The sequence below is a fragment of the Colletotrichum destructivum genome, chromosome 5 (genome assembly GCF_034447905.1).
Source record: "Colletotrichum destructivum chromosome 5, complete sequence".
Lineage (NCBI taxonomy): Eukaryota > Fungi > Ascomycota > Sordariomycetes > Glomerellales > Glomerellaceae > Colletotrichum > Colletotrichum destructivum.
In genome coordinates, this window is record NC_085900.1 from 416,594 (window position 1) to 439,735 (window position 23,142).

The following is a 23,142-nucleotide window of genomic DNA, read 5'->3' on the forward strand; positions in this document are numbered from 1 at the left end:
CTTCGGGGTTCCAAGCAAATCCTTCGCGGGACCGAGTCGAGTTCGAGACGGCTTGAGCCATGATATCTAGTCCTGACGAATTGAATCGGGGTTGTTGGATAATAAAGACTGATGCTCCTGTGTTGAGCACGCTGCGCCGAGATCTAAAACTGCCTGCACTACGAGTAGATAGGCTTGTCCACCAACAACGAGAAGACCGGCCGAGTTAAGACATACCCTAATATAGTCTTGAGATTTGAGAAATATCCATGCCTGGCACGTTCTTGATACTGCAGGAGGTTGGATAAGAACGGAGCCCGCGCGATGCTTGCCCTCTAGTCCAGAGCCCATCTGTTGTCTGGAACCAGATGCAAGCCAAAATTGTTCTCAGTTGCTCTGGGGAACTGGGGAACTGGGGAAAAACTCCAAAGACTTGGGCCATTAGGGCTGAAATAAAAGGAAAGGAGTCATCCGGTGAATATGTCGGTTCCCTCGGCACCCGCGAGCCTGCACGAGTCGTATCGCATAGTAGGGCGTAGGGCGCATCTTTTCGTTTGGCCATTGTGGGTGGAGGGCGATATTCCGCGAAACAATGGAGGTGGACTCCAACTTTGACACAGCCGTACATCCTTATTGACCACAGATAAAGCTGAACACCCTCCCTGACTTTAGAGAAATGGAAGTACGTTTTTTGAAGAAAATGTTATTGCGTGACTCGTCAGAAGAGTGCCAACCTAGGTCTCTAAAGCGCTTCACTTAGCAGGTATGCTGATGATCATCATGCCATCCACATCACCCTGGAACAGACATACCCCGGAGAGCATAGCCTTATGGAGAGTTGCAGCCTCTGGCTATTATCATTCTAAGTGGCGGCTGTAACGGGTCCGGACTGGAGATAAGAATGCCCTTGGGTAGTCAAAAGGGTTCCGGTTATGGGTATTTTGAATGAACATGGTTTCGGATTTTCTGGTTTCTCGGATCGGAAGGCCCCCCCCCCCCTCTTGAATATATCTTTGGTTAGAACCTGTCGGTTTGTCAAGTTGTTCGATATCTCTAGCATACTATGGATCGTTAAAGTGATTTGACCTCAGCGAAAATGCCCGGGTGTGGTCTTGGAATTTCTGGCGACTTGGAAATCTGCGCGTTGTCTTAAGCCCAATCAGCGGGTTTTGCCCGATAACAGGCAAGTAACCGACCTCGAGGTCACTGAGAATAACACATCACAACATCGCTGACTGGGGCTCAAATCTGGAAATGCTCTGGTGGTGTACGCCTTAGAGCCTTCTTCCACACTGTAGCAATTTTTCGCGGCTGATCTGCATACCGGGCCGGGATAGTATCTACAAGGAACTGATCGATCAGCAAGTTGAAGCAACTTGGAAACCTTGAGCACGGCAGTGCAGCATTGTTCGATACCCCCGTTCCATTGGTGTGCATGGTCATGCCCAGGTGACGTGCTAATTGATTTGATAGCTAGATAACATGGCTAGAATCGTACAGCAGCGAAGACTATATGATTTCAGTGCTACTTATGATGTCTTTTGAAAAGGTTAGAATGCCGATTTTTAGGTTCAGCTCACGGTTTCAGTCAAACCAAGTTGGGCTCTCCGCGGTATCCAGAGGTCCACTTCTGCAACTTATTGACAAGCAAAAGCGAACCTAATCAAAAGTAAATGTGGATAGAGCAACTGAATCAGTGGAATGGAAATGTACAATTCACCATTGCAAGCAAGTATGACCCTTGTACGCTCGGTGACTACGGCTCTGACGATCTGACGAACTTAACGGCTGTCCGAACTTTGTCTGCAAAGGATGAAACTAGGACAGCTGCGTCAACTCAGTGAGGTATATCCCACCGGTATTTAAAACCCCAGTTAGGAAAATCCCACCGGCGTATAAAGACGGTTGCGCCATTGGTTACGCCTATGATCCAATTTTGTTCTCTTACCAGATAAGCTGTGCACGGTAGCATCACAGTCTCACCAACAATGGTTCCCAACCCAAGCCTCCTTGGTCCTTTCTCGACCGTCCTCGGCCGACCCAAGTGGAGCATGGGACAGCGGAGCCCGCGGCTCCAGTTCAAAGTCATCATTACCGCAGTCGTGCTCAGCATTGTTCTACTCGTTGGTTTTTCAGCGTCTTCGTCTAACCCTTACATTGTTTCTGCGTCCAAACGCTTTAGGAACAGGGTGGGGGGTAACCTCAAGGTCGAGGACGACATTCCGAACCAGGTACACTATATCTGGTCTATGAAAGACACCAGTGGCGATATTCTCTTCACGTTCGAACAATATCTTTCCGTGTACTCGGCATGGTATTATTGGAAACCGCACACCATCTATCTCCACACGAACGCCGGCGAATCCGCGATTGCCCGCGCGCGAGAAGGCGTCGTGAGCAAATGGGCCATGCGCGTTCTGTCGATCCCCGGGGTGAGGGTCAACCAAGTAGAGATGCCCAGCACCACCAAGCACGGCGTCGAATTCACCTTCATCGAGCACATCTCGGACTTTGCCAGGGTCAAGGCGGTTCACGACTTCGGCGGCGTGTACATCGACTTCGACATACAGCCCCTGCGGGACATTGCCGTGCTGCGCAAGAGCGGGTTCAACGCCATCGGCGGCCGGCAGCTGGACAACAACCTGAACAGCGGCTCGTTCATGTCCAAAAAGGGCAGCAAGATGGTCAAGTTGTGGATGGACTCGATGCACGAGGTCTACGACGGCGCGTGGACCACGCACAGCAATGGCGCCCTCACAACCGTGGCGCACAGTCTCGTTCCGGAGCCCGGCGAGATGCTCATCATGGACCGGGAGGCGTTTTCCCCCATAGGCTGGACCTTTGACGACGCTCGCGGGCTCTTCGGTCTTCACAACGAGACAGCGTCCCCTTTGGAGAAGCACGTGCCAGGACAGCCTCTGCCATCTTACAAGGGCGATCGCCCAAGCTGGGCCCGGGACTTTTCTGCATCGTACCTGATTCACAGCTTTACTCCAGACTGGAGCCTCAATCCCGTGGAAAACGTCACAGAAATCACACCAGCATATGTTTTGAGAAGACAGAGCAATTTCGCGTATGCTACTTACCCGGTTGTACGAGACATGTATCATAGAGGGCTGGTGACGATCGAAGACAAGGAGCGGTGAATACTGGCAATTCAAGTTCTTATTCCATGTACATAAATGCGTGGTAATAATTAGTGCCGATGAAAATTAATAGATTTGGGATTCATGCATGCGTGTGTTGTGTTCATCGTTTCGTCCACTTGTCATGTGCTTCTCAACATGACAGCAACTCCAGGTTGAATTGATTTAGGCAATGTCTTAACCTGAAAGAAAAGTCAAATCATCATTGAAGCTCAGAATTTGGAAGCCCAGATTCTGTCCCATTTTGCCAGAGTCGACTCGATGAGAGCCGCCCTTGAACTTTGTCTTGTGACGACTGTCAAGGAGAATCGCTTCGTGAGTTAAGCTGTACAACCGAGAACGCACACTAATTAGCAAGGGATGTTGTTATTGGCTCACCTGTCACATCACAGCTCAACCTGGGTGTTGACTCTGCATAACAGGCAAAGATTGTTTCCCAGAAAGGCCTAGAAGCTGGTAATGTAGTAGCATCCCATGCAAGATGGAGTTAGTTAGCCAGGTAGTTTAGGGGGTCATCAACGGCTATAATGCAACATGTGGTCCTCATCTCCACAGCGGTGGGAAACAGACATCAAAAGCCTGGCAGCGGGAATACGAGAAGATCATCGCCAACCCACCCATGTTCTTGGCGGCCCGATGCAACCGCCAGCGCAGCACAACCGGTACGTTGTAGTCTGTTCTGCCCGAACTCCATAGCCATCGTCATTCAGTGCCGAAAGAGACCATCAATGTCGTTTGCAGCCGCCCCAGGTTGCCGCTACACCCTGCTTATCAAACATTGCAGGGCGAACCTGCTTGGTGGAGCAAGCCCACGGATGAACCGTATTTGAAATGCACACCGAGACGGTTCATCTTGTCTTCTATTTCTGGCCAGCCCCAAGTGGGATCCTTGGTAAGTGTGTTCGTTAGCTCGCTCGCTGCCGCCCGCCCCTGGGCTCCTCTGCGGAACCTGGAGTATCAAGGCTATTCTGGGTACTATATACTGCCCGGACAGGCATTCCCCACAGAATGGTTCCCTCGCCGAGTGCCGGTGACGTCGCAATCACCACCCTCATTTGCCCGACTGGGCCGACTCCTACTTGGCGGTGATGGATATTCGGCAGTCAACAGCCCATCGTTCGCATGCTAGACTTCCTATAAAGGACTGTCAGTCTTCTCCCAAGTGCCTGTAGCCTTCATTCTAGAACCACACAACCGCGAAGCACAATCCAGCACCACACACAACTCGATTATCACCAGCTTCAAGTCAAATTATCTTATCAAAATGAAGTTCACTCTCGCTACCGTCGCTGCCCTCTTCGGCGCTTCTGCCATTGCCGCGCCTGCTCCCCAAGAGGACGCGCCCCGTCCGTCGGAGAACATTGACATCGCCGACCTCTCCGTCCGCAAGCAGCAGAACGGCACCGTGACCAACGTCAGCTTCCTTCTCTCGGGCGACGACGCCACGGACCTGGCTTGCCAGGGTAACACCGGCGTTCCTTCCGACGTCATCACCTGCGGCGACTCCAAGTACCGCTTCACTATCCGCCAGGGCACAGAGACCGAGTTCGCTCTCCGCATCTACCATGAGCTCGGCCTTGCGTACGTTTTCCCGTCAAATGAGTCGCATTTCACTTTTGAGTATCACTAACGCCGAATTTATAGGGTCGGCTACTGGGGCGAGGGTGATGTCTTCACGTACTGCCACGCCGGCGGTCTAGGAGACCTTCTCTGCAACCAGGTTTACCCTACGACCATTGTCATCGACAACAACCCCCCTCCCGTCAACCCTTAGAGGAATTTTTGGTTTCGGTCGGGTGATCTCTGTACAGCTTAGTGTAGAATAAAACAAAAGCAACTTCAAACACGCCACGTCCGTTATTGGTGACATGCTTTGGGAATACATGCCCCTCGACATTGGCATATTGTATTGTAGTCTCCCAAAACCAGTCAGTGTCACCTCGGTTGTCTGTTTTTACAAGGCATAGACGACAGCGTAACGAGCTGATGTGATTCTTTTTGCAAACGATAATACCATGGTTCTTGACTGGGGCAACGAGGATTCTCACTTCCATTCGCTTTATTGGCCGGTAACTGATGTGTTTCATACGTCCATCGATTCTGGCCGGCCTGTAATACTAGAGAAGTGCTGCTAAGAATTTGGACTTGTGAGTGTGTGAGTCTTCTCATACTTGGTGTGAAGTCTGACAACTCTTGGTTTGTGGACTTTTTATTTATTCGGGCAACAATCAACTAGAAGCAACGGCTTTGGATCAGGTGGAATGGGTACAGCCACAAACAGAGAAACTACTTGATTGATGATAGCAAAAAGAGGGACTAGAAGAAAAGCTAGCTTGCGACTTTGATAAACAGGTTCACAAGAGAAGGAAAACTACTGAGAAAGAGTGGAGGAACGAGGTGACGGTGAAGAAACCTCAATGACAATAAAACCAGCATAATGATCAATGCATCATTCAACTGTTCATGAACAGAAACAATACACCTGAGGAGCCACTCAAACTCGTTTGGCTGCCATAGCTCTTCGAAACGGCAGGCCACAGAAGCATCTTCAGGTAAGAAAGGTACCTAGGTACCTGAAGAAAGATGGAAGCAAGAGTGTGTGGAATGTGCACGGACCCGAAACCTGCAGGGGCACCTCCGGCGGCCGGGAAAAGGTACGTCCTTCCGGTGAATGTGCCCCGCCTTACCTAATCCGGGAACCTTAGCATGGGAAGGTGGCCAAGGGTGAGGTAGGCACGAGCAGTTGCGTAGCTGCGGGAGCCTCTGACCAAACAACCATCACTCAAGCCTCGCATTCACAATCACAACGCCCTAAACTACCACACCAGCGCCTCCACGATTGCACGGATCGAATACACAAAACCCGCCCCGAGCGATTACAAGCCTCAATAACCGCCCAGCATGTCGGACGGCGCCTTGAAGCCCGAGAAGGACTTCTCGAAGGAGACGGACAAGCAGATCCCGGAGGCTGAGAAGCTCGCCAAGGTTGTCATAATGCTGCTTTGGAGCTCGCGAATTTCTTGCTGACACGCATCAGAGCGATATCTCGGCCGCCATCGAGAAGCTCAGCGTCCTAGAGAAGCAGACCCGCCAGGTAACTTTCCACCTGCCCCTCCCTTCCCCAGACGTCAGCGCAATGTGCTAACGGACCGCAGTCCTCAGATCTTGCGTCGACATCGCGTATACTCATCGCCATTGTGAACATCACCAAGGATGCTGGCGACTGGAGCTTGATGAACGAGCAGGTCCTGATCCTTTCGAAGAAGCATGGCCAGCTCAAGCAGGCCATCACGAAGATGGTCCAGGCGGTGATGGGCTTCCTCGACTCGACCCCGAACCTCGAAACGAAGCTGTCCGTCATCGAGACGCTGCGGACAGTCACCGAAGGCAAAATATTTGTCGAAGTCGAGCGCGCGCGTATCACCAAGACCCTTTCCGACATCAAGAAGGAGCAAGGCGACCTGAAGGCGGCAACGGATATTCTGTGCGAGCTGCAGGTGGAGACGTTCGGTTCTATGGACCGCCGGGAGAAGACCGAGTTCATTCTGGCACAAGTCGCTCTCTGTATCGAGGTCGGTGACTGGACCCAGGCCAGCATCTTGAGCCGAAAGATCAGCACCCGCTACCTGTCGCGAAAGCCGAAGAAGACTCCCGAGCAGCTGGAGAAGGAGAAGAAGGAGCGTGAGAAGAAGAGGGCGAGAGGCGAGGAGGTGCCCGAGGAGAAGGAGGACGACACAACCGACCTTAAGCTCCGGTACTACGAGCAGCAAATCATCCTTGCGAAGCATGATGACAAGTACCTCGACGTCTGCAAGCACTACCGCCAGGTTCTCGACACCGAGGCGGTTGAGGAAGACCCCAAGAAGCTCCACCCCGTAAGCATTGCCGCGACGCCCGTCCGTGAGAGGTGCACCCGCTGACTTGATTCTTTCCCAGGTCCTTCAACGCATCATCTTCTTTGTCATCCTTGCGCCGCACGACAACGAGCAGCACGACCTGCTCCACAGAATCCAGAAAGATTCCAGAATTAGCCAAGTCTCTCAGGAGGCCGATCTTCTCAAGCTCTTCACCGTCCACGAGCTCATGCGCTGGCCCGAGGTCGCCAAAACGTTCGGCCCCCACCTCTGCGAGACCGACGTGTTCGATGCCCAGACCGGCCAGTCCGATGACGAGAAGGCCCACCAACGCTGGTTGGACCTGCGCAAGAGAGTCATCGAGCACAACGTGCGCGTTGTCGCCAAGTACTACACCCGTATCCAGACCCAGCGCCTCACCCAGCTGCTGGATCTCACCGAGGACGAGACAGAGAAGTACATCAGCGAGCTGGTCACGTCGAAGACGATCTACGCCAAGATTGACCGCCCTGCGCGCATCGTGAGCTTTGCGAAGCCCAGAGACGCGGACGACATCCTGAACGAGTGGAGCTCCAACATGAAGAGCTTGTTGGGCCACTTGGAGCGCATCGACCATCTCATTACAAAGGAGGAGATGATGGCCAACATCCAGCCAGGCGCCTCCAAGTCGGGCAAGGGAAAGGCTACCAAGGCGCATTAGACGTAGACGATGGTTTAACGGTTTAACGGTTTGCCGGGGTCAAGGCACGGGATACGGCGTGTAATTGTAGAGCACTCACTACCTCGGACGAAGGGCAATGAACCAGACTGGGGGTGGTGTAAAACATGCTTCGGTCTATTCTTTGATGAACCTGTGCTCTATAAAGTCCCTCACTGTCTATACCGGAATTGTCTGGATCGTCTACTCATAATATGCCGTACCGTGTGTGCTTCTTAGATGTTGCTCTTCGCCTTCTCCTCATCGGCGATCTTCTTAATGAAGCCGATCAGCGGCATCGCCCACTCCTTGGTGATGGGCACGTAGTGGCCGCCGGGGTGGACGACCACCAACGGGTCCTCGCACCTGTCGACCAACCCCCGGCTCCGCGACTCCTCTACGACAGTGTCGAGGCTGCCGAGGAAGTGCAGCGTGGGCGTCTTGATCCGGGGCTCGTAGGCCCACCGCAGCTCGTCGGGCGGCGCGAAGAAGCCCGAGTAGATGACGGCGAACTTAAACGGCCGGCCGCCGTTGGCCTCCCGCAGCGCGCGCACCGCGGCCCGCAGGTCCTCTGGGATTTTCGCCTCATCACGGTGCGGCGTCTCGAGCATGGCGGCCAGCAGGGCGGCGAAGGCGCCGCCCTGGCTGAAGCCCAGCACGCCGTCGACATCGCCGCCGGCCTCGCGGACGGCGTCGGCGACGGCGGAGACTCCCTCGGCGAGGAAGCGGTAGGAGCCCGAGGCCTCGTCCTTGCGCCACCAGGACCAGGCGTCGATGTCCTGGTCCTGGTCCCCGCCCGACTCGTCCGGGACGAAGCCGGGGATGTCGCGCGGGGAGAGCTTGGAGGGGCCCGTGGGGTAGGTGAGCGTGGGGGCGATGTTGAAGGGGCCCAGGGACTTTGCGATGAGCTTCTCGAGGGCGCGGGTCTTTGAGCGGAAGAGGGGGCCCGACTGGGTGTATCCTTCCCGAGTGTTAGTGAGATGTGTTTTCATGGGATCGGAAGTGATTGTGTCATGTGAGCCACCCCTCCCCCGTCGAAGGAGGGATTAGATGGAGGCAGGGGAACGGAGCGCTTATCTTACCATGAAGCATGAGGATCTTGATCTCCTGCTTCCCGTTGGGATTTTTCGCCGCCGCGCCGTTTGGCGCCGAACCGTTAGTCGTTGACATTGTGCGGGTGACGAAGATGTGACGACGGAATTGGGGTTGAGACTTGAATCCTTGGGGGGCCGAGCGGAATCCTGCAGCAGAAGAAGATGTTATATTGTTTCGAACGAAGAGCGCGAGTCTCATGTGAATGTGTGTGTGTGTGTGTGATTTAGTATCTTATGTTGTCAATGCAAGGGCGTGAAAGTGAGGTTAGACGTGTCGAGTGTGAGCGAGGTGTGGATTCCGGCGATCGGGCGGAATCCACATTCACTCTTCGCCGAAACCAAGGTGGCGACGGGATGCGGCGTTAAGGAGCCTGCCGAAAAAAATGACTGCAGCATCCAACGGAAATCCAATGCCGCCAGATTCGGGGGCCATTTGCAAGTTTGAGGGTCTCTGGGGGAGCGGTAATTTTCAACTTGTTCCCGGCCATGGTCATTGTGGCTTTCATAGTCACGTGATATGCGTTCCCGTCCGCCGGAGCCCCTCCATTTGGCGAATCTCAAGTCAACTTCAACGGTCATCACAAACAACGACGGCCTCCGCAGCCGTGGCCGTGACCGTGAGCGTTTACGTAAAACAGTACGACGGGCTCCTTGGGGTTGATATGCACATGTATAAAGTGCTTTCATCAACTCAATTGAGCATGTCACTGGTTCAGAAAGGGAGCCGCAGTGCACACCTGAGGCCTGGCCTCTCGGTTCTCGGGCGACTGCGTCGGAGGATATAGGGTGGATAGATTAGTACAACAGCTCAATTGACGGCGAGCCGTGTGTCTATGGTACAGCGTCCATGAAGGAATACGCGTCGGCGGCTCGTTTATCCTCGACCCGTTCCCCGAATGCTCGGTCTTGTCTATGCATAGCCCCAGATCATTCCATCGCGAACTTAGTGGGCGCTCTTGGCGAGGGGGTTGCGGGCGTCGTTCTTCCACTCGTCGGCTGCGTCTTTGGGTCAGTCTCGAACCATCCGGGGGCGTCGGTCGGGACGACGTACACTTCATCATGGCGTTCTGGGCGGAGTTGATGCCGTAGGCGATGACCAGACCTGCAAACACATCAGTCCCCTGCTGAGCTCTCCATCATCCCCTCCTCATCCTCGTCGGCGGGTTCTCGCGATGATGACATCGTCTCGCTCGAGGTTCTGGGCATCAATCGGGGGGGAGGGAAGCTCGGACATACCGGCAGCGAAGAAAGGCGCCATCGGCTTAACTGCAAGGGATGTCAGCGGTTTTGCGCGGCGGACACACGGGAGACAGGCGGTGCGTGGTACTTACGGAAGGGCGCGGGGTACTTCTTGAGTGCGCGGGCTCCGAGCCAAGTCATCTTGACGGTTTGTGATGTGGATTGCCGGGGGGAGAAAGGATTGGGAGTCTGGATGGGCGGGCGGGCGGTATTCGGAGGTTCGATTGTGAAGCTATCAGAACGAGCCTTTTTCCTCCGATTGACCTTTCGGCGGTTGGACCCGTAGCCGAGAGTGTTGCGGCCTCAGGCGACAAACTGAGACAGGCAGAACAGCGGGATGTGAGAAAGTGGAGCCTTGTCCTGTTGTGGCTACAGGTCCACGCACGGTCCAGGACATGTCAGCAGGAGGAAGCTGCTTCGGAAAGACGCAGGAATATTTGTCCGTTGCTCCATATTTCCAGTGCAGACCCCAGTTCGCATGTGACATCATCCGACACTCTTCTCCGCATCTGGGCGCATTTGGAGGCGATACGTACCCACCTCGCTACCTCCCCCCAGAGCACCAAGCTCTAGCTCCATCGCCTGTTCGTCAGCTTTCCCCAGGTTCGGAGGTGGGTGGTAGGGACACGAGAGACCGACCACCTTGAATCCTTGGATTGGGATTGGCGTGGTGCTGGTGGCCAGACTGGCAGACCCCGAACCTGTCATGTAGCAAGCCAAATATCATCTCCCCCCTTGTGTCACATTCATCTTGACACACACACACACACACACCTCCTGCACCTCCTGAAGCTCTCCCTCTCTCTTTCCCTCCTCCTCTCCTAGTCACCCTCCTCTAACCACAAGAAAGTGCGGGGGAATCTGCAAAGAAACAGAGACGCACACGCACACGCCACGCCCGACCTCCTTCTTCCCTTTAGCCAATTACAACCATCCCATTTGCCTAGTCTCTCACCCAAAGCACGGGCACGACCACCAAAAGCACCTTTCCTGCCTGACGGCTACCACTGACTGCCACCACCCAAGACCAGACCAGACCAAGCCAGACCGGCGTACCAAGCGTCGACCACCACCACCACCACTGCTGCTGCACGTCGACTTGCTTCCCATTCTGTGATAAACCCCTGCTCTCGGGTGCCTCCTGCTTCTTGTCGATCGAGACGTATCGAATCCGCTCTCCTCCCTCCTTCACAATCTTCGTACCAGAGGCTTGTTCTTGCAAAACAAAGAGCACGTTTGTCACATTTGCTTGAGCCGACAACGTAACCTACACCTCGCTCGTCTAGCAGAAGAGACACCTCTCGGTCAACCCCTACCACTTCTACTGCCTTTCTCTCTATCTCTCTCTCTTTCTCTACGTACAACACCCCAAACATCCTCCAAAGATGCTGAGCCAACGATTGGTGCGAGTAGCCGGCGCGGCGACCCCGCGTTCCGCGCTGCGAGCATTCAGCTCGACGAGCCAGCAGCTCAAGGTGCCCTCCATGGCCGACGTCACCCCCGCACCCCAGAGCGTCGCGTCCTTCAACGAGAAATCCAAGCAGTTCCGAGAGCAGTTGGCCGAGCAGCAGAAGCAGCGGGAAGCAAGTGCGTATACTCGATCCTCCTCCTCTTCCACAGCCTCCTTCCCCTCTGAGTCCGCCCAGGGCTTGGGCTCATCCGTGAGTGCTACTTCAGGACAGAAGGCCGAGGCCTCCCAGGAGCCCCCGCGCAAGGCCGGCCCCCTGACCAACCTCATCTACGGCACCAAGGAGGGCCGCGAACTCGACGCCCAGCTCGAGGCCAGCTTCAGTCAGGTCCTCGCCCGGGGCAAGTACGTCCACTCCATTGTTCACCATGAGGTCAAGCCCGACAAGGTCGAGGAGTACACCAAGCTCGTCGGTAGCTGGTACCCTCGCATGGCCTCCATGCCCGAGAATAAGGTCAATCTGGTTGGAAGTTGGAGAACCGAGGTTGGAGACTGCGACACTTTTGGTACGTCGGACTCGCGACTCTACCTTCCCATGCCGAAGCGAAACCCAGCTTTGCTAACAGTAGGCCGGCGACAGTCCACATCTGGGAGTACCAGCGCTACCAGGGTTACCATGAGTCCATCCACAACATTGGCTCGCACCCCGAGTTCGCCGAGTTCGATAGGAAGCTTAAGAGCCTCATCACGTCCAAAAAGACGTCCCTGATGCAGGAGTTCTCCTTCTGGCCCACCACGCCGCCCCGCCAGCTCGGCGGGGTCTTTGAGCTGCGATCCTACACTCTACACCCGGGCAACCTTCTCGAGTGGGAGACCCACTGGAGACGCGGCCTCAAGGCGAGGCGCGAGGTCATGGAGGGCGTCGGCGCGTGGTTCGTGCAGATAGGAGACCTCAACACCGTCCACCACCTGTGGCAGTTCGCCAACCTCGAGGAGCGCAAGATCCGCCGCGAGAAGAGCTGGAGCGTCGAGGGCTGGAGCGAGACGGTGCACAAGACGGTGCCGCTGATCCAGACGATGAAGTCGAGAATCCTGATCCCCATGCCCTGGTCTCCCGTGGCGTGAGGCGGGACGGAGGCTGCCTTGGCTCTCTGATTACTCGACCATCGCATTGGCATGTGTAGCGTCGCCTACATCACACACACACACACACACAAACACACAACACAAACACACAGGCAGACCACCTTCCGTTTGCCGAGGCTCACATGGTCAACCACCTTATTGCACTAAAGACAACCGATCACCAGGAGGGGAGGGGACCTTTGCTGGCTCGGTTCGTGCCTGCTTTGCCAAGGCACCTGAGAGGAACGTTCTTCATGGGCCGAGGGCTTGGCGGTTCGGTCAGAAGACAGATGGGCTTTTTCCTATTTTGCTCATGAACTTCTTTTTTTAGGGTTACACTCTGGCTGGTGGCAACGTGTGTATGTGTAGAGATTTCTGGTCAAACAAAAGAACCAGCACATAGGAATTTGAAAACAGTAACCTTGACCACCCAAAATGGAAAATGTTGTAAATCCTATTTATTTCCCTGCCAAAAACTCCGGGGGTATCCGTATTCAAGCTGCGCAGACCAGCAAAAGAAAAGAAAGGGAGAGCTTTCAAAGGAGTTCTTGCCGCCTCATTCATCAAACTCTTCGCCCATGACGGCCGCCAGATTCCTCCTCGCGTTGGCCAACGTGTGGCCGAGGGCAACCAGCTTGGAGGACAGGGACATCAGGTTCGGGTCCGGCAGGCTCTCGACGCGGACCTTCTCCCGCACGTAGACTTCGTTGGCCTCTCCGTTGCTCGACGGCGTGCCGAGCCCACTGAGGGGGCTGCCGCCGCCGCTGCTCTGCGGGTGCGGGGTGCCGTGCTTGTGCTTCTGGCCGCCGTCGGTAACGGTGCTATAAGTGAAGCGGAAGGGGCGGTCCATCTCGTCGTGCTCGAGGCGGCGCAAGGTGCCGAGGGCGAGGCCGAGCTTGGTGCCGAAGTGGACGGGGGTCGCGACGGGCTCGAGGGCGCGCAGCCAGAGGACGAGGCTCGACTCCTGCAGGGCGAGGTGGACGCTGACGTTGGGACCGAGGGCCGGAGCGAAGTGGACGGGCGGGCACGAGTCGGACTGCCAGCGGGGGTCGGGCTCGTTGAGAGGCGGGCCCTTGAGGAGGAGGGAGGACTCGGCGAGGGAAGCTGCGAGGATACGGAGCTGGGCGGCGAGCTGGGTGGCGTTGGTGGAGGGGGAGTGGGAGGGCGCGTCGGTGAGGGAGAGGAGGTCGAGGCACTCGGTGAGGTGGGTATGGATGGTCTCGAGGGCGGCGATGTGGACTGGGTGCGAAGGGTCGATGGTTAGGGTCTGGGTCGGGAGGGTTTTGAGCTGGAGGTGGATTGTCTGGCGGGTGTCAGTTCTCGAGACCGGAGGCGGAGAGAGAGAGAGGAGGAGGAGGAGAGGGGCGGGCGGGCGAGCTGACCCCTTTGACTATGCGCGTGCCGACGCGGGTAACGGTCCCCTTTACGCGCTCGTTACGCTGCGTGCTCATGACGAGGGTGCTCCCCGGGTCGATGGGCGCCAGGAGGGCGTAGCAGTCCTGCAGGCCGTGGCGGATGTCCCCGAGGACGGCGTGGGTTTCGGTGACGATCCATTCCAGCTCGCGTTTCTGCAAAGGCGGCAAGACGCGGATTAGCATTGCGTCCCAGGGATTTTTGGTTTTCTTGGTGCTAGGCTGGGCTGGCCGTGGGGGAAAGGGGGGGGGGGGGCTGCGATGAACGAGTGGAGGGAGTTGACGTACGAGTGATTCCTCCTTCTTTTGAAGCAGGTCTGCGGGGGCCAGGGGAGGCCAGATTGCTATTGACATGGTGTCTTGCTTCTGAGGAGAGGAGATCTGTCGTCTTATGGTGGTGGTGGCAGTGGTGGTGGTGATTATCGTCACAGGCAGCCGCAACAGGGCGTTTGATGGTTGGGGATTAGCTCATGGTGGACGACGGGGTTGAAGCTCAGGTCGGCATCGTCATTGCGGGAGGCCCCAGTCCAGCAGCCGGCAGTATCCAGCAGCAGGCAGTGTGGGGGTGTCGAGCTAGGCCTGTGCCCTGTAGGCTGGCTGTACGTAACCCCACTGCTGTAGTTCGCAGCGGGCGGAATCTCCACTTTATGCATCTGGACTTTTCTCGTCTGGGTGAAATGTTCAAAGTCGGCATTGTGAGCGTCTCATTCAAGAACCGCCATTCAGGATACTGGCAACCACACATCAAGTACAGGGACAGCTCACGCATTCGCCATACTTAGCACCTCGTATCTGAGTCATAATTCATTCGACTTTCAGGATAGTTGCCTTCCCCCGATACCAGTCGAAGCCACCGGGTCAATCTGGACCATCTGAGCTGAAGTCTCACGACACTCGCCGTAGACTCACCCACCACACACACACACACACACGGCTGCCTATCATGGCGCCCGCCCACTCACCGGCACAAGGCCAGCCTGGCACAGACGACCCAAGGCAGAAAAGGCGATCAAGGGTGGAAAAGCTGCCTCGCCTTCCTGAAGGTAAGCCGCTCGCTCCGTCCTCCCACCCAGCTAGGCTTCGTCGATTCAACACAACGTGACTAAACCCTCCCACCCCAGGCTCCAAGATCCAGAAGCGCGCGCTCGCACGCCCGCAGCAGCCCGTCTCGTCCAACTCGAGGTACATCTGCGTCGGCGCAAAGTGCTCCTTCATGTCCGTCGTCTCGCGCGTCCGCGCCCAGCTCGATAAGTCGCTCAAGCACACGGCGCCGTCAACGCGCGGCCTGAACCTGAACCAGCGCGTCGACCTGCTGCACCGCGACGGCGGGACCAAGGGCCGCGACGGCCAGGCCGTGGTGCTCGGGGCCGGGAGGGCCGTCGAGAGGGTCCTGGCGGTCGCCGCGTGGTTCGCGGAGCAGAGCGACTGCGTCGTCGAGGTGCGGACCAAGACGGTGCGGGTCGTGGACGACGTCGTGCTCGAGGGCGAGGAGGAGGGAGGGTTCGAGGACGAGAGCCGGGTGAGGAAGGTGAGCGGGCTGGAGGCTATTGTGAGGTTGAGATGAGGCCCTGGAACGGCATTCCGCTTGTGAGAGGTCCGTTTGCGGCAGGCGGGAGGAGTGAGACCGTCAGGAGGCAGTGATATCCCATTTGATGAGACCCAGGCGAGGCTCATCATGAGTTCACTTGCTTGGGGACTTGGGAAAGTTATGATACCCGGCCACCAGGCCTCAATACACCAGGGGTGGAATGCGGACAGTTTTGTCCCGTCATTTTAGTCTTCAGCGTGCTACAATTCTTCATCTTCTTCGTCTTCTTCGTTGTTCCTGAGCCTCAAGACGGGCATACCCGGATATCACAGCTCACATCGCAGCAACAGGTCCAGATAGCCGGAATCTTTGTTAATGTCAATAAGATGCCCGATATTATGAGGCATTCTAAAAGTATTGTAATGCTTCGAGAAAGTGTAGTTGTCCAGAAGACAGCAAGACTGTTGTTGGATTCCAAAAATCAGTCTGGAGGGGCACTGAATCCAACCAATTCGCGCGAACAACCTCGGTATATTTCTTCTATCAACATGGGGTTCTTAGGCGCATGGTCCATGATCTTAGACGGAACATGCATCCTCTCTTCTCCATACCAGCTTGCTGAATTTTCTCCTCTTCTACGGCTTCCAATGCGAGATGAGACTCATTGCGCCATCTCATTCCGAGTTCGTATAGGCCTGATCGTTAGGCGAGCCATGCCTTTGGTACGATGAGTACAAACTTAGCAAGGCCCCAAACTCGATCCATCGTATTCTTTCGGCGGGCAATGAGCCGATGAACCCAAGTCTTCGGGATCCATTTCCCACTAATGGAGGTGATCAGTGGAGGCCCGGTCGCCGGAGCCATGTCCGAAGCCATCGGAGCATGACTTGGGGGGCATCACGTCTCATTGGACAGTTCCAGTCGCCGCCTGTTTCCCCCGAGTCAAACCATGAAATGCGGGAATTCCTGCTGTTGCACTTGCAATCGCCGGGGGAGGGGGACCATTTCTCTCCAGGAAACAAGGCACCCGTATCCGCAATCCCACGGGGTCATTTCCACACAGGCAAGATGATCCTTGTTGCCCCTCGACGTCGCTTCGCAGCGGTAACCACCCAGCAGGACGGACCTTGGCCGTTATCTTCACCGCTAGCGATACCGGAAATTTCGGTGTGGGGTACGGCAAAGCCGGAATCGACATCGGAAGGAATTCCTTTGAGATCGTTGGCCGGAGGAGGAGAAGAAGACGGGTCTCGGAGGATCTAAGAGAGAGAGGGGAGAAGAGGGGAGAAGAGGCGGGGCGGTTTAAAGACTTATTTCTCTCTTTCTCTCTCCCTTTCTCAACACTCTAGTCAACCGTATTGGAGTCATCTCTCTCTTCAACCACGGGCAGAGAAGACGATGACGACGATGATGACGATGTTGTTGTCCCAAAGCTCCGTCGTCCTGGCGGCCCTCGCCCTCGCCGGGCCGGCCTCCGCCAGCTACGCCTTCTACGTCGGCAAGGACCTCACCGCCGACGGCAGCGTCATGGTCGGCGGCACCGGCGAGGAGGTCTCGTCCCACTGGCTGCAGTTGTTCCCAGCCCGCGACCACGCGCCCAACGCTACCATCACCGTCGGCGTCACCGACAAGGCCAGCATCCCCGGCGAGCTCTTCGCCATCCCCCAGGTCGCCCACACCTACCGCTACCTGTCCATGGAGTACTCCGACTTTGAGGGCTTCCCCGCGCCCCTGACCAACGGCGGCCTCAACGAGAACGGCGTGACCGTCCGCGACGTCTGGGCCCAGAACCGCGAGGAGCTCGTCAGCATGACGCCCACGCCCCAGCGCGGCGTCCAGTACAGCGACCTCGCGCGCATCGTCATGGAGCGCGCCCGCACGGCCCGCGAGGGCGTCGAGATCATCGGCGACCTGATGAACCGCTACGGCGAGGCCACCTACGGCGGCAACACCCACCTCGTCGCCGACAAGGACGAGGGCTGGGTCGTCTGGGAGATGGCCGGCGGCCAGAAGCTGTGGGCCGCCGAGCGCCTCGGGACGGACGAGGTCCGCGTGCTGTACCCGGGATACATCGAGGACTTCCCGACCGACTTCGCCGCCAGCCCAGACCACATGGCCTCGGACAACATCGTCTCCTTCGCCGTCGAGCAGGGGTGGTGGGACCCGGACGGCGGCGCGCCTTTCAACATCTTTAACGCGTACGGCGAGAAGGGCGACAACCTCACGGCGCGCGACGGCGGCTTCAAGTTCATGTCCCAGGCCGCGCTCGAGGACGCCACGCGCGCCATGGCGCCCCTGACCGAGGAGAAGCTCATGGAGCGCGTGCGCGACCGCCGCATCGCCGACGACGAGGCCGGCTACGGCCAGGTCGTCAGCCTCAAGGTGGGCGTCGACGCCGACCTCCTGCGCGTGTGGAACGCCCCGGCCACCTCCGTCTCGTCGCCCTTCGTGCCGTGGTGGCTCGGCGTCGGCGGCGTGCCCCCGGAGTTCGGCGAGCACCGCTACCTCACCACCGGCGCCTCCGCCAGCTTCCTGAACCCGGACTACCAGCTCCAGGAGGCGAGTGTCTTCGCCGGCCGCGTTTTCAAGCGCGTGCTCTACTACATGTGCTCTGCGCCGGACGCCTATCTCCCCGTCGTCACGCAGATGCTCACAGGCTTCGAGAACCAGAGCCGGAGTGACATCGACTGGGTCGAGACGGGCGCGAGGGTGCTCATCGAGAACGGCGAGCGCGAGGCCGCGCGGTCCCTGCTCACGTACTACTCCCACAGCAGGGCCGCCAAGGCGCTTGACCTCGGCAAGACCATCAACGACGCGCTCGACGGGCACGTCAAGCTGACGGGCCAGTGGCGCAGCCCCGTGGGGAGCGAGATCAACGACGCCGGCGAGGGCGCCGAGACGGTCAACTGCCTGGTCGGCTATGACCCGGACCAGCCGAGCTGGAGGCAGCCCGCGCATCCCACCAAGCGAAGGAGGACTATGAGGAGCAAGATGGTTGTCCAGCGCAGGAGGGGCTAGGTCATTGTGGAATGATTATGGAACTAAACGGGAGGCCTTCCTTGCCTTGCTGTAGTTGACAGAATAGGGGGATGGATGGTTGTAATCGTTGATGGCGTATCTGGCAGGACATCACAAAAGGCCTGAACATCTCACAAGTCACACAACTCGCTTTGGGATATATGCCAGTTTTTTCACATATTTCCAAAAAATAATAAACAAGAATCTTGATCGCCACACACAGTAATGCTCAACCACCCCCACCGCTCAGTCCTTCATCATCTTCTCCACCCTCCTCCCGACAGTCGCGCTCCATACGTCGACCTTCCTACACCACCAATCCGACAGGTACAGCGAGACGCCCAGCAAGACGACCCAGCCTACCACGAAGCCGGTGTTGCGGCCGAGGCGCTCGAACAGGCGCGGCATGATCCAGAAGCCCAGGCTGTGCAGGACAGGCCCGTGGACGAGGTAGAAGGAGAAGCTGACCCGGCCGAGGTACTGCGCCACCCGCCCTTCGAGCGCGCCGCGGAGGGTCGGGCTGTGCAGCACGCAGGGGAGCAGCAGCAGCGCGCCCGTCGCTTGGTAGAACATCCAGCCGGACAGCGGCGCGTAGTACCGCGGCACGAGCGAGGAGAGGAAGACGAAGCCGGGCGTCCACTCGGCGCCGGCGTCCGGGTACGAGAGGAGGTAGAGCGCGACGACGAGCGCCGCCCAGCGGGTGGTTCGCGAGCCGAGTGCCGACTGGCCCAGGCCGGCGCGGTGACGGCTCTTCTTGCTGCTCGTCGCCGGTGGCACCAAGCCCCCTCCTCCTCCTACTCCGCCGCCGTTCCTGTCGGCCCGCCTGATGTCCGCCTCGGAGAGCAGCACGCCGCCCATAAAGGTGGCCATATCCCAGCGGCCCAGGACGAGGCTGTACGCCGAGAGGAGGGCGCCGACGCGGAAGCGCCACTTGGCCCGCAGGGCGGCGGTGGCCAGGAGGAAGAGGTAGATGAACATGGAGCCGCGCAGCTCCATGGGGATCGTGAAGGTGTGCGGGTCGTAGCGGGTGTGGTAGTGACCGAAGTTGAAGGGGTTCGCCCACTCGACGTAGGCCCGCGTGAAGTTCTTCAGGGCGTACGTCATGTTGTCGTGGATGAAGGGGTGCTCTTCCCACGAGCCGCCGAGCTGCACCCACGTGAAGTTCGTGGGGCCGCGCGTGGCGTTCGCCCGGCCGTTGGCGTCGGTGTCGTCGTCGTCGTTGCCCGAGAGGGCAGCTGCGGGCTTCATGTGCAGGTGGAGGAGGTCGTGGTAGGACGGCTTGTGCTTCTCGGCCTTGGCCTTGTCCCCCGCGTGAGTGATGGTGGTGGTGGTGGTGTCCTCCATCGTGACGTTGATCATCGTCCCGTTCAGCTCTCTTGCCCTGGTCTCGTTCGCCGCCTTGGCCTTGGCCTCGATGTCGTCGGCTAGCATGTACAGCATCGCCGGCATGAACAGCTGCGACGTGGCGTTCAGGCAGAGCGTGCTCGTCTCGTTGGTTGTGACGTTGCCCAGGAAGGCCGGGGTCTGCAGCCTCAGGTAGTCGGCGACGCCGGAGGCGCCCTCGACGGCGTGTGTGCCGTTGACGCACCGCGTGCCGTTCACGTTGAGCTGGGCCACCGTCACCGTGCCGTTGATGTACCTCGAGTCGGGTCCCTTGTAGATGTCGTCCTCGGATCGGAAGGCGCCCATCTGGGCGAGCAGCGCCACTAGGAACATGCTGATGGTGGGAGGGATGTACAGGCGGAACACGCGCCGGAAGACGGACGACGCGAGGCCCTGGTAGGCGGCCTCGAGACGGCGCTCGTGGATAGCCCTCAAGATGTGCCGGCACAGGACGTAGCCCGAGATGGCGAAGAAGATGGCGACCATCGGGCGTCCGCGTTGCAGGAGGCAGAGGATAGGCAGGGATGACCGCTCAAAGTACGGCTCGGGCGACCCGGGGGGCATGGCGCCGTAGCCGAGCATGATGGCCGGCGTCCACGGCCACAGGAAGTGGTAGTTGAAGACGAGGAGGCAGGCCACCCCGCGGAGGCCGTCGAGGCACCTAATCTTATCCGCGGCACCCCCCCTCGACGACGTCTTCTCGTCCGTCCCTCCTTCGCGCTCCTTTGTTGACCGGGCCGGCATGTCCAGCTGTCCGTCCTGGCCCCGCGTGGACTCTTCCCACATGGTGCCTCTCTGTCTTGCCCGACTGCTGCGGGCGAACATGCGGGTAGGAAAAGGATACACGGCCGTGTTTTTATGTTCCGCGTCTACAATGAGTGTGGGGATGAACAAAGATACGGCGCTGGGGCTGCTGCGGCGGCCGGCATCTGAAGTGTGAGGCTCAGCGGACCGGGCAGTGATAAGTGTATATACACGTCAAATGGGATTGAGAACAGCCGAAATAAAGGTCCAGTCGTTACACTCGGAAACGTTGGAGCGAGAGAAAAGACGGACGAAAAGGGAGAAGCGCCCTTCAGGAGTTCCTAAATACGACCTGGCCGCGACCGCGAGCGACGATCCCGGGACATCCCCTGTCGAGGTTATGTCATTTAATCAAGACAAAGCTTCTGCGAAACCCCTGAGTTAGGGGACCCCCCTCCCTCCCCATCATCGCCCATCTTGTTCTTCTCTCAACTTACCTGGAGGGGGGGCAGAGCGATGACCCATATATACTGCAATGCCGCTGTTTATTTTGTTCAATGAGCGTTCGCATATGGGGATTGTCTGGCCACTTGTCTGGCCACTTTTGCTCGTCCACATAAAACCGTCCTGCTCCCCCCGCGCGGGTTTTTCGTGGATACATACGATCCCGGTTGGCTGTCTAGACCGCCGGGGACGTCATACAACGCGTGTAATGCGTTGCATAGCCTCTCGAGAGACCAAGCAGGCTCTTTGGATGGCCTACGCTACGGGTTTCCATTTTATGGATGCGTACAGAGTCGGCATTCTATTTGTATCCGAGGATGACATCTCAGTTTTTGAGTTGGGGCCTTTTGTCCTGTCTGTGCAATTTGTCCATGCTGTTGCAGCGTGGCCTTTTTCCTGGAAGAAAAGCTCCAGACCCACTTTCAACTATCATAGGACTTTGAACTTTCAACTCTGAACTGGAGTCCTGTCTTGAAGGCGACCTCTGGAGGAACTGTCGAGCCATTGGTAGCCTCGGTCTCGTAACCTTGACCATGAGTCAGGCCCCAAAGTCCGTCCGTCGTACGGGGAAGACCCAAGAGCCTGAAGTGGTCCGAACTTGCACAGTTCGGACATCATGCACAATGGAGGTTTGCTGATCATCGATGCGGAACAGTTGATCAAGTGTGCAATGTATGGTCAAAGCTGTTGAGAGCGGGCTACAATGCGACCAGCTGACAGCCTGACGCAGCCGTCAGCGATCGTGTCGATACCAGCCTTTCATGAGGCAGCGACAAAAGAGGAAGACCTGTTGTCCATGTGGATGAGAGGCGGTGCTGTTGGCACTGGGTTTCACATGGCTCGCGCTGAGACCGGCCCCCCCATGTTGCCGGCCAACTTTCCGTCGTGCCTATGGGGTAATGTACTGCGTAATCGTAAGATCCAGTCGATCAAGCAGAGCCTCCGGTCGACAATGTACCAAACCCTCATCCTGGCAGACTTTAAAACGCGAAAGTCAAAACCCATCATTTCAGCTCGAAGACCCTCGGTATGCCCGGGCTGTTCGGACTCAGTTGGCAGACTTGGTTCATCCGTATCCCATTATCGACGCTGCATCAATCGGCAAGATCCTTTTCGCCGCGTCTCGACTGTGATTTTCGACACAAAGGCTATAGGTGAGGTTTCCTGGGGGTCCAGGGAGGCGCAAAATGCATTCGCACAACCACCCTCTTGCTGCTTGTCCGAGATCTCGGGACATCGCGGCGAGGCAGGGTTGGATGCAGTAGTGCAATCGACAGGGATATCCTCGGCGACTGAAGCGCGTTGCAAGGATGGGTGAGGCCTGTCTTGACAGCGGGCGTGATTCTCCTATGGAATATCAACTTACATTGTAGTGTTGATACAACCAGATGAAAATATGGTTTTCTTTTTGCAAAAGCTAGGGAGACATGCAAGTAGTTGCGGAGTTGATGGCGAAAGTTTCAAACTTCCACCAAAACGTTGTTCTTCTTGTTACTGTATCAAGGTTTCACTGCCCTCTAGCCCGAGGCAGTCTCGTTGTTTTCAGGCCAGTGTGATTAATAACCAGCAGACCGAAGAAACATGAGACAAATCTAAAGAGTTTAAGGTACGACGAATAATAGTGCAAGCATTAGTAGAAGTCTTTTTGGTGCCCTCATTAGTACATTGTAAAGCAGCCGATTTGAATACTCAAACTCGGGCAAGGTTCACGCTACCAGCCATTGAACCTAAAGGCAAAGTTAGACTGGCAGGTCGACTCAACGGGCAAGTCGAAGTCCTGACTCGTCCTTCACGTTGCCGTTCCTTTTCCACGCTTAGAGTCAGAAGGCCATTAGCATTGCCTCTGGTTTTAAGATGCCACCAACTTAGGCACTCTAGTTACACATTGAAGCCTCCTTGGACAGTACGATAATATTGCTCTCAGCAGCTATATTCAGGATGATGTCATAGCAGGTTTCTGTGCATTCACACAGTTGGTGTGAAGCTTTTTTGGAACTAGGCCAGCTAAATC

At 57.0% G+C, this 23,142-nt stretch overlaps 11 protein-coding genes across 11 annotated transcripts; 7 read left to right on the forward strand and 4 right to left on the reverse strand.

Annotated features, from left to right (window-relative positions):
• Positions 1-1,948: 1,948 nt before the first annotated feature.
• Positions 1,949-3,153, forward strand: CDEST_07712 (Putative glycosyltransferase, DXD sugar-binding, nucleotide-diphospho-sugar transferase). Its single transcript, XM_062923871.1, has one exon. The coding sequence runs from the start codon at positions 1,968-1,970 to the stop codon at positions 3,123-3,125; it is 1,158 nt and encodes a 385-aa protein (XP_062779922.1). The 5' UTR covers positions 1,949-1,967; the 3' UTR covers positions 3,126-3,153.
• Positions 3,154-4,275: 1,122 nt separating this feature from the next.
• Positions 4,276-4,948, forward strand: CDEST_07713 (Putative alternaria alternata allergen 1). The gene is made up of 2 exons (XM_062923872.1): positions 4,276-4,706; positions 4,770-4,948. The coding sequence occupies exons 1-2, from the start codon at positions 4,390-4,392 to the stop codon at positions 4,897-4,899; spliced, it is 447 nt and encodes a 148-aa protein (XP_062779923.1). The 5' UTR covers positions 4,276-4,389; the 3' UTR covers positions 4,900-4,948.
• A 937-nt stretch (positions 4,949-5,885) lies between these two features.
• On the forward strand, positions 5,886-7,910 carry CDEST_07714 (Putative proteasome component (PCI) domain, winged helix-like DNA-binding domain superfamily). Its single transcript, XM_062923873.1, has 4 exons — positions 5,886-6,110; positions 6,163-6,219; positions 6,281-7,000; positions 7,062-7,910. The coding sequence occupies exons 1-4, from the start codon at positions 6,027-6,029 to the stop codon at positions 7,677-7,679; spliced, it is 1,479 nt and encodes a 492-aa protein (XP_062779924.1). The 5' UTR covers positions 5,886-6,026; the 3' UTR covers positions 7,680-7,910.
• Positions 7,828-9,297, reverse strand: CDEST_07715 (Putative serine hydrolase FSH, alpha/Beta hydrolase). The gene is made up of 2 exons (XM_062923874.1): positions 8,759-9,297; positions 7,828-8,637 (listed from the first exon to the last, which is right to left on the reverse strand). Exons 1-2 carry the CDS (start codon positions 8,967-8,969, stop codon positions 7,913-7,915), a joined length of 936 nt encoding a protein of 311 aa, XP_062779925.1. The 5' UTR covers positions 8,970-9,297; the 3' UTR covers positions 7,828-7,912.
• A 245-nt stretch (positions 9,298-9,542) lies between these two features.
• Positions 9,543-10,308, reverse strand: CDEST_07716 (Putative ATP synthase, F0 complex, subunit J). Its single transcript, XM_062923875.1, has 4 exons — positions 10,102-10,308; positions 10,007-10,036; positions 9,822-9,872; positions 9,543-9,766 (listed from the first exon to the last, which is right to left on the reverse strand). Exons 1-4 carry the CDS (start codon positions 10,148-10,150, stop codon positions 9,714-9,716), a joined length of 183 nt encoding a protein of 60 aa, XP_062779926.1. The 5' UTR covers positions 10,151-10,308; the 3' UTR covers positions 9,543-9,713.
• A 228-nt stretch (positions 10,309-10,536) lies between these two features.
• Positions 10,537-12,965, forward strand: CDEST_07717 (uncharacterized protein). Its single transcript, XM_062923876.1, has 2 exons — positions 10,537-11,983; positions 12,058-12,965. The coding sequence occupies exons 1-2, from the start codon at positions 11,395-11,397 to the stop codon at positions 12,540-12,542; spliced, it is 1,074 nt and encodes a 357-aa protein (XP_062779927.1). The 5' UTR covers positions 10,537-11,394; the 3' UTR covers positions 12,543-12,965.
• CDEST_07718 (Putative RAVE subunit 2/Rogdi protein) lies at positions 12,727-14,450 on the reverse strand. Its single transcript, XM_062923877.1, has 3 exons — positions 14,243-14,450; positions 13,925-14,110; positions 12,727-13,845 (listed from the first exon to the last, which is right to left on the reverse strand). The coding sequence occupies exons 1-3, from the start codon at positions 14,306-14,308 to the stop codon at positions 13,099-13,101; spliced, it is 999 nt and encodes a 332-aa protein (XP_062779928.1). The 5' UTR covers positions 14,309-14,450; the 3' UTR covers positions 12,727-13,098.
• A 180-nt stretch (positions 14,451-14,630) lies between these two features.
• Positions 14,631-15,867, forward strand: CDEST_07719 (Putative ribonuclease P/MRP protein subunit Rpp20/Pop7). Its single transcript, XM_062923878.1, has 2 exons — positions 14,631-14,997; positions 15,076-15,867. The coding sequence occupies exons 1-2, from the start codon at positions 14,898-14,900 to the stop codon at positions 15,516-15,518; spliced, it is 543 nt and encodes a 180-aa protein (XP_062779929.1). The 5' UTR covers positions 14,631-14,897; the 3' UTR covers positions 15,519-15,867.
• A 929-nt stretch (positions 15,868-16,796) lies between these two features.
• On the forward strand, positions 16,797-18,740 carry CDEST_07720 (Putative peptidase C69). The gene has a single exon (XM_062923879.1). It carries the CDS (start codon positions 16,881-16,883, stop codon positions 18,498-18,500), a length of 1,620 nt encoding a protein of 539 aa, XP_062779930.1. The 5' UTR covers positions 16,797-16,880; the 3' UTR covers positions 18,501-18,740.
• Position 18,741: 1 nt separating this feature from the next.
• On the reverse strand, positions 18,742-21,075 carry CDEST_07721 (Putative acyltransferase 3 domain-containing protein). The gene has a single exon (XM_062923880.1). The coding sequence runs from the start codon at positions 20,706-20,708 to the stop codon at positions 18,747-18,749; it is 1,962 nt and encodes a 653-aa protein (XP_062779931.1). The 5' UTR covers positions 20,709-21,075; the 3' UTR covers positions 18,742-18,746.
• Position 21,076: 1 nt separating this feature from the next.
• CDEST_07722 (uncharacterized protein) lies at positions 21,077-21,678 on the forward strand. The gene has a single exon (XM_062923881.1). The coding sequence runs from the start codon at positions 21,163-21,165 to the stop codon at positions 21,586-21,588; it is 426 nt and encodes a 141-aa protein (XP_062779932.1). The 5' UTR covers positions 21,077-21,162; the 3' UTR covers positions 21,589-21,678.
• The last annotated feature ends 1,464 nt before the right edge of the window (positions 21,679-23,142 follow it).

Excerpts from the sequence above, each read along its gene's own strand:
- CDEST_07712 (XM_062923871.1), top strand. The coding sequence starts at position 1,968 with ATGGTTCCCAACCCAAGCCTCCTTGGTCCTTTCTCGACCGTCCTCGGC.
- CDEST_07722 (XM_062923881.1), top strand. The coding sequence starts at position 21,163 with ATGCCGCTGTTTATTTTGTTCAATGAGCGTTCGCATATGGGGATTGTC.
- CDEST_07713 (XM_062923872.1), top strand. The coding sequence starts at position 4,390 with ATGAAGTTCACTCTCGCTACCGTCGCTGCCCTCTTCGGCGCTTCTGCC. Across the intron at positions 4,707-4,769 it reads TACCATGAGCTCGGCCTTGC|GGTCGGCTACTGGGGCGAGG; the intron begins GTACGTTTTCCC and ends CCGAATTTATAG.
- CDEST_07714 (XM_062923873.1), top strand. The coding sequence starts at position 6,027 with ATGTCGGACGGCGCCTTGAAGCCCGAGAAGGACTTCTCGAAGGAGACG. Across the intron at positions 6,111-6,162 it reads AGGCTGAGAAGCTCGCCAAG|AGCGATATCTCGGCCGCCAT; the intron begins GTTGTCATAATG and ends GACACGCATCAG. Across the intron at positions 7,001-7,061 it reads ACCCCAAGAAGCTCCACCCC|GTCCTTCAACGCATCATCTT; the intron begins GTAAGCATTGCC and ends ATTCTTTCCCAG.
- CDEST_07717 (XM_062923876.1), top strand. The coding sequence starts at position 11,395 with ATGCTGAGCCAACGATTGGTGCGAGTAGCCGGCGCGGCGACCCCGCGT. Across the intron at positions 11,984-12,057 it reads TGGAGACTGCGACACTTTTG|TCCACATCTGGGAGTACCAG; the intron begins GTACGTCGGACT and ends GGCCGGCGACAG.
- CDEST_07720 (XM_062923879.1), top strand. The coding sequence starts at position 16,881 with ATGACGACGATGATGACGATGTTGTTGTCCCAAAGCTCCGTCGTCCTG.
- CDEST_07716 (XM_062923875.1), bottom strand. The coding sequence starts at position 10,150 with ATGACTTGGCTCGGAGCCCGCGCACTCAAGAAGTACCCCGCGCCCTTC. Across the intron at positions 10,037-10,101 it reads GAAGTACCCCGCGCCCTTCC|TTAAGCCGATGGCGCCTTTC; the intron begins GTAAGTACCACG and ends CATCCCTTGCAG. Across the intron at positions 9,873-10,006 it reads GGCGCCTTTCTTCGCTGCCG|GTCTGGTCATCGCCTACGGC; the intron begins GTATGTCCGAGC and ends ATGTGTTTGCAG.
- CDEST_07721 (XM_062923880.1), bottom strand. The coding sequence starts at position 20,708 with ATGTTCGCCCGCAGCAGTCGGGCAAGACAGAGAGGCACCATGTGGGAA.
- CDEST_07718 (XM_062923877.1), bottom strand. The coding sequence starts at position 14,308 with ATGTCAATAGCAATCTGGCCTCCCCTGGCCCCCGCAGACCTGCTTCAA. Across the intron at positions 14,111-14,242 it reads AAAAGAAGGAGGAATCACTC|AAACGCGAGCTGGAATGGAT; the intron begins GTACGTCAACTC and ends CCGCCTTTGCAG. Across the intron at positions 13,846-13,924 it reads GCACGCGCATAGTCAAAGGG|ACAATCCACCTCCAGCTCAA; the intron begins GTCAGCTCGCCC and ends GACACCCGCCAG.
- CDEST_07719 (XM_062923878.1), top strand. The coding sequence starts at position 14,898 with ATGGCGCCCGCCCACTCACCGGCACAAGGCCAGCCTGGCACAGACGAC. Across the intron at positions 14,998-15,075 it reads GCTGCCTCGCCTTCCTGAAG|GCTCCAAGATCCAGAAGCGC; the intron begins GTAAGCCGCTCG and ends CTCCCACCCCAG.
- CDEST_07715 (XM_062923874.1), bottom strand. The coding sequence starts at position 8,969 with ATGAGACTCGCGCTCTTCGTTCGAAACAATATAACATCTTCTTCTGCT. Across the intron at positions 8,638-8,758 it reads CAAGATCCTCATGCTTCATG|GATACACCCAGTCGGGCCCC; the intron begins GTAAGATAAGCG and ends ACACTCGGGAAG.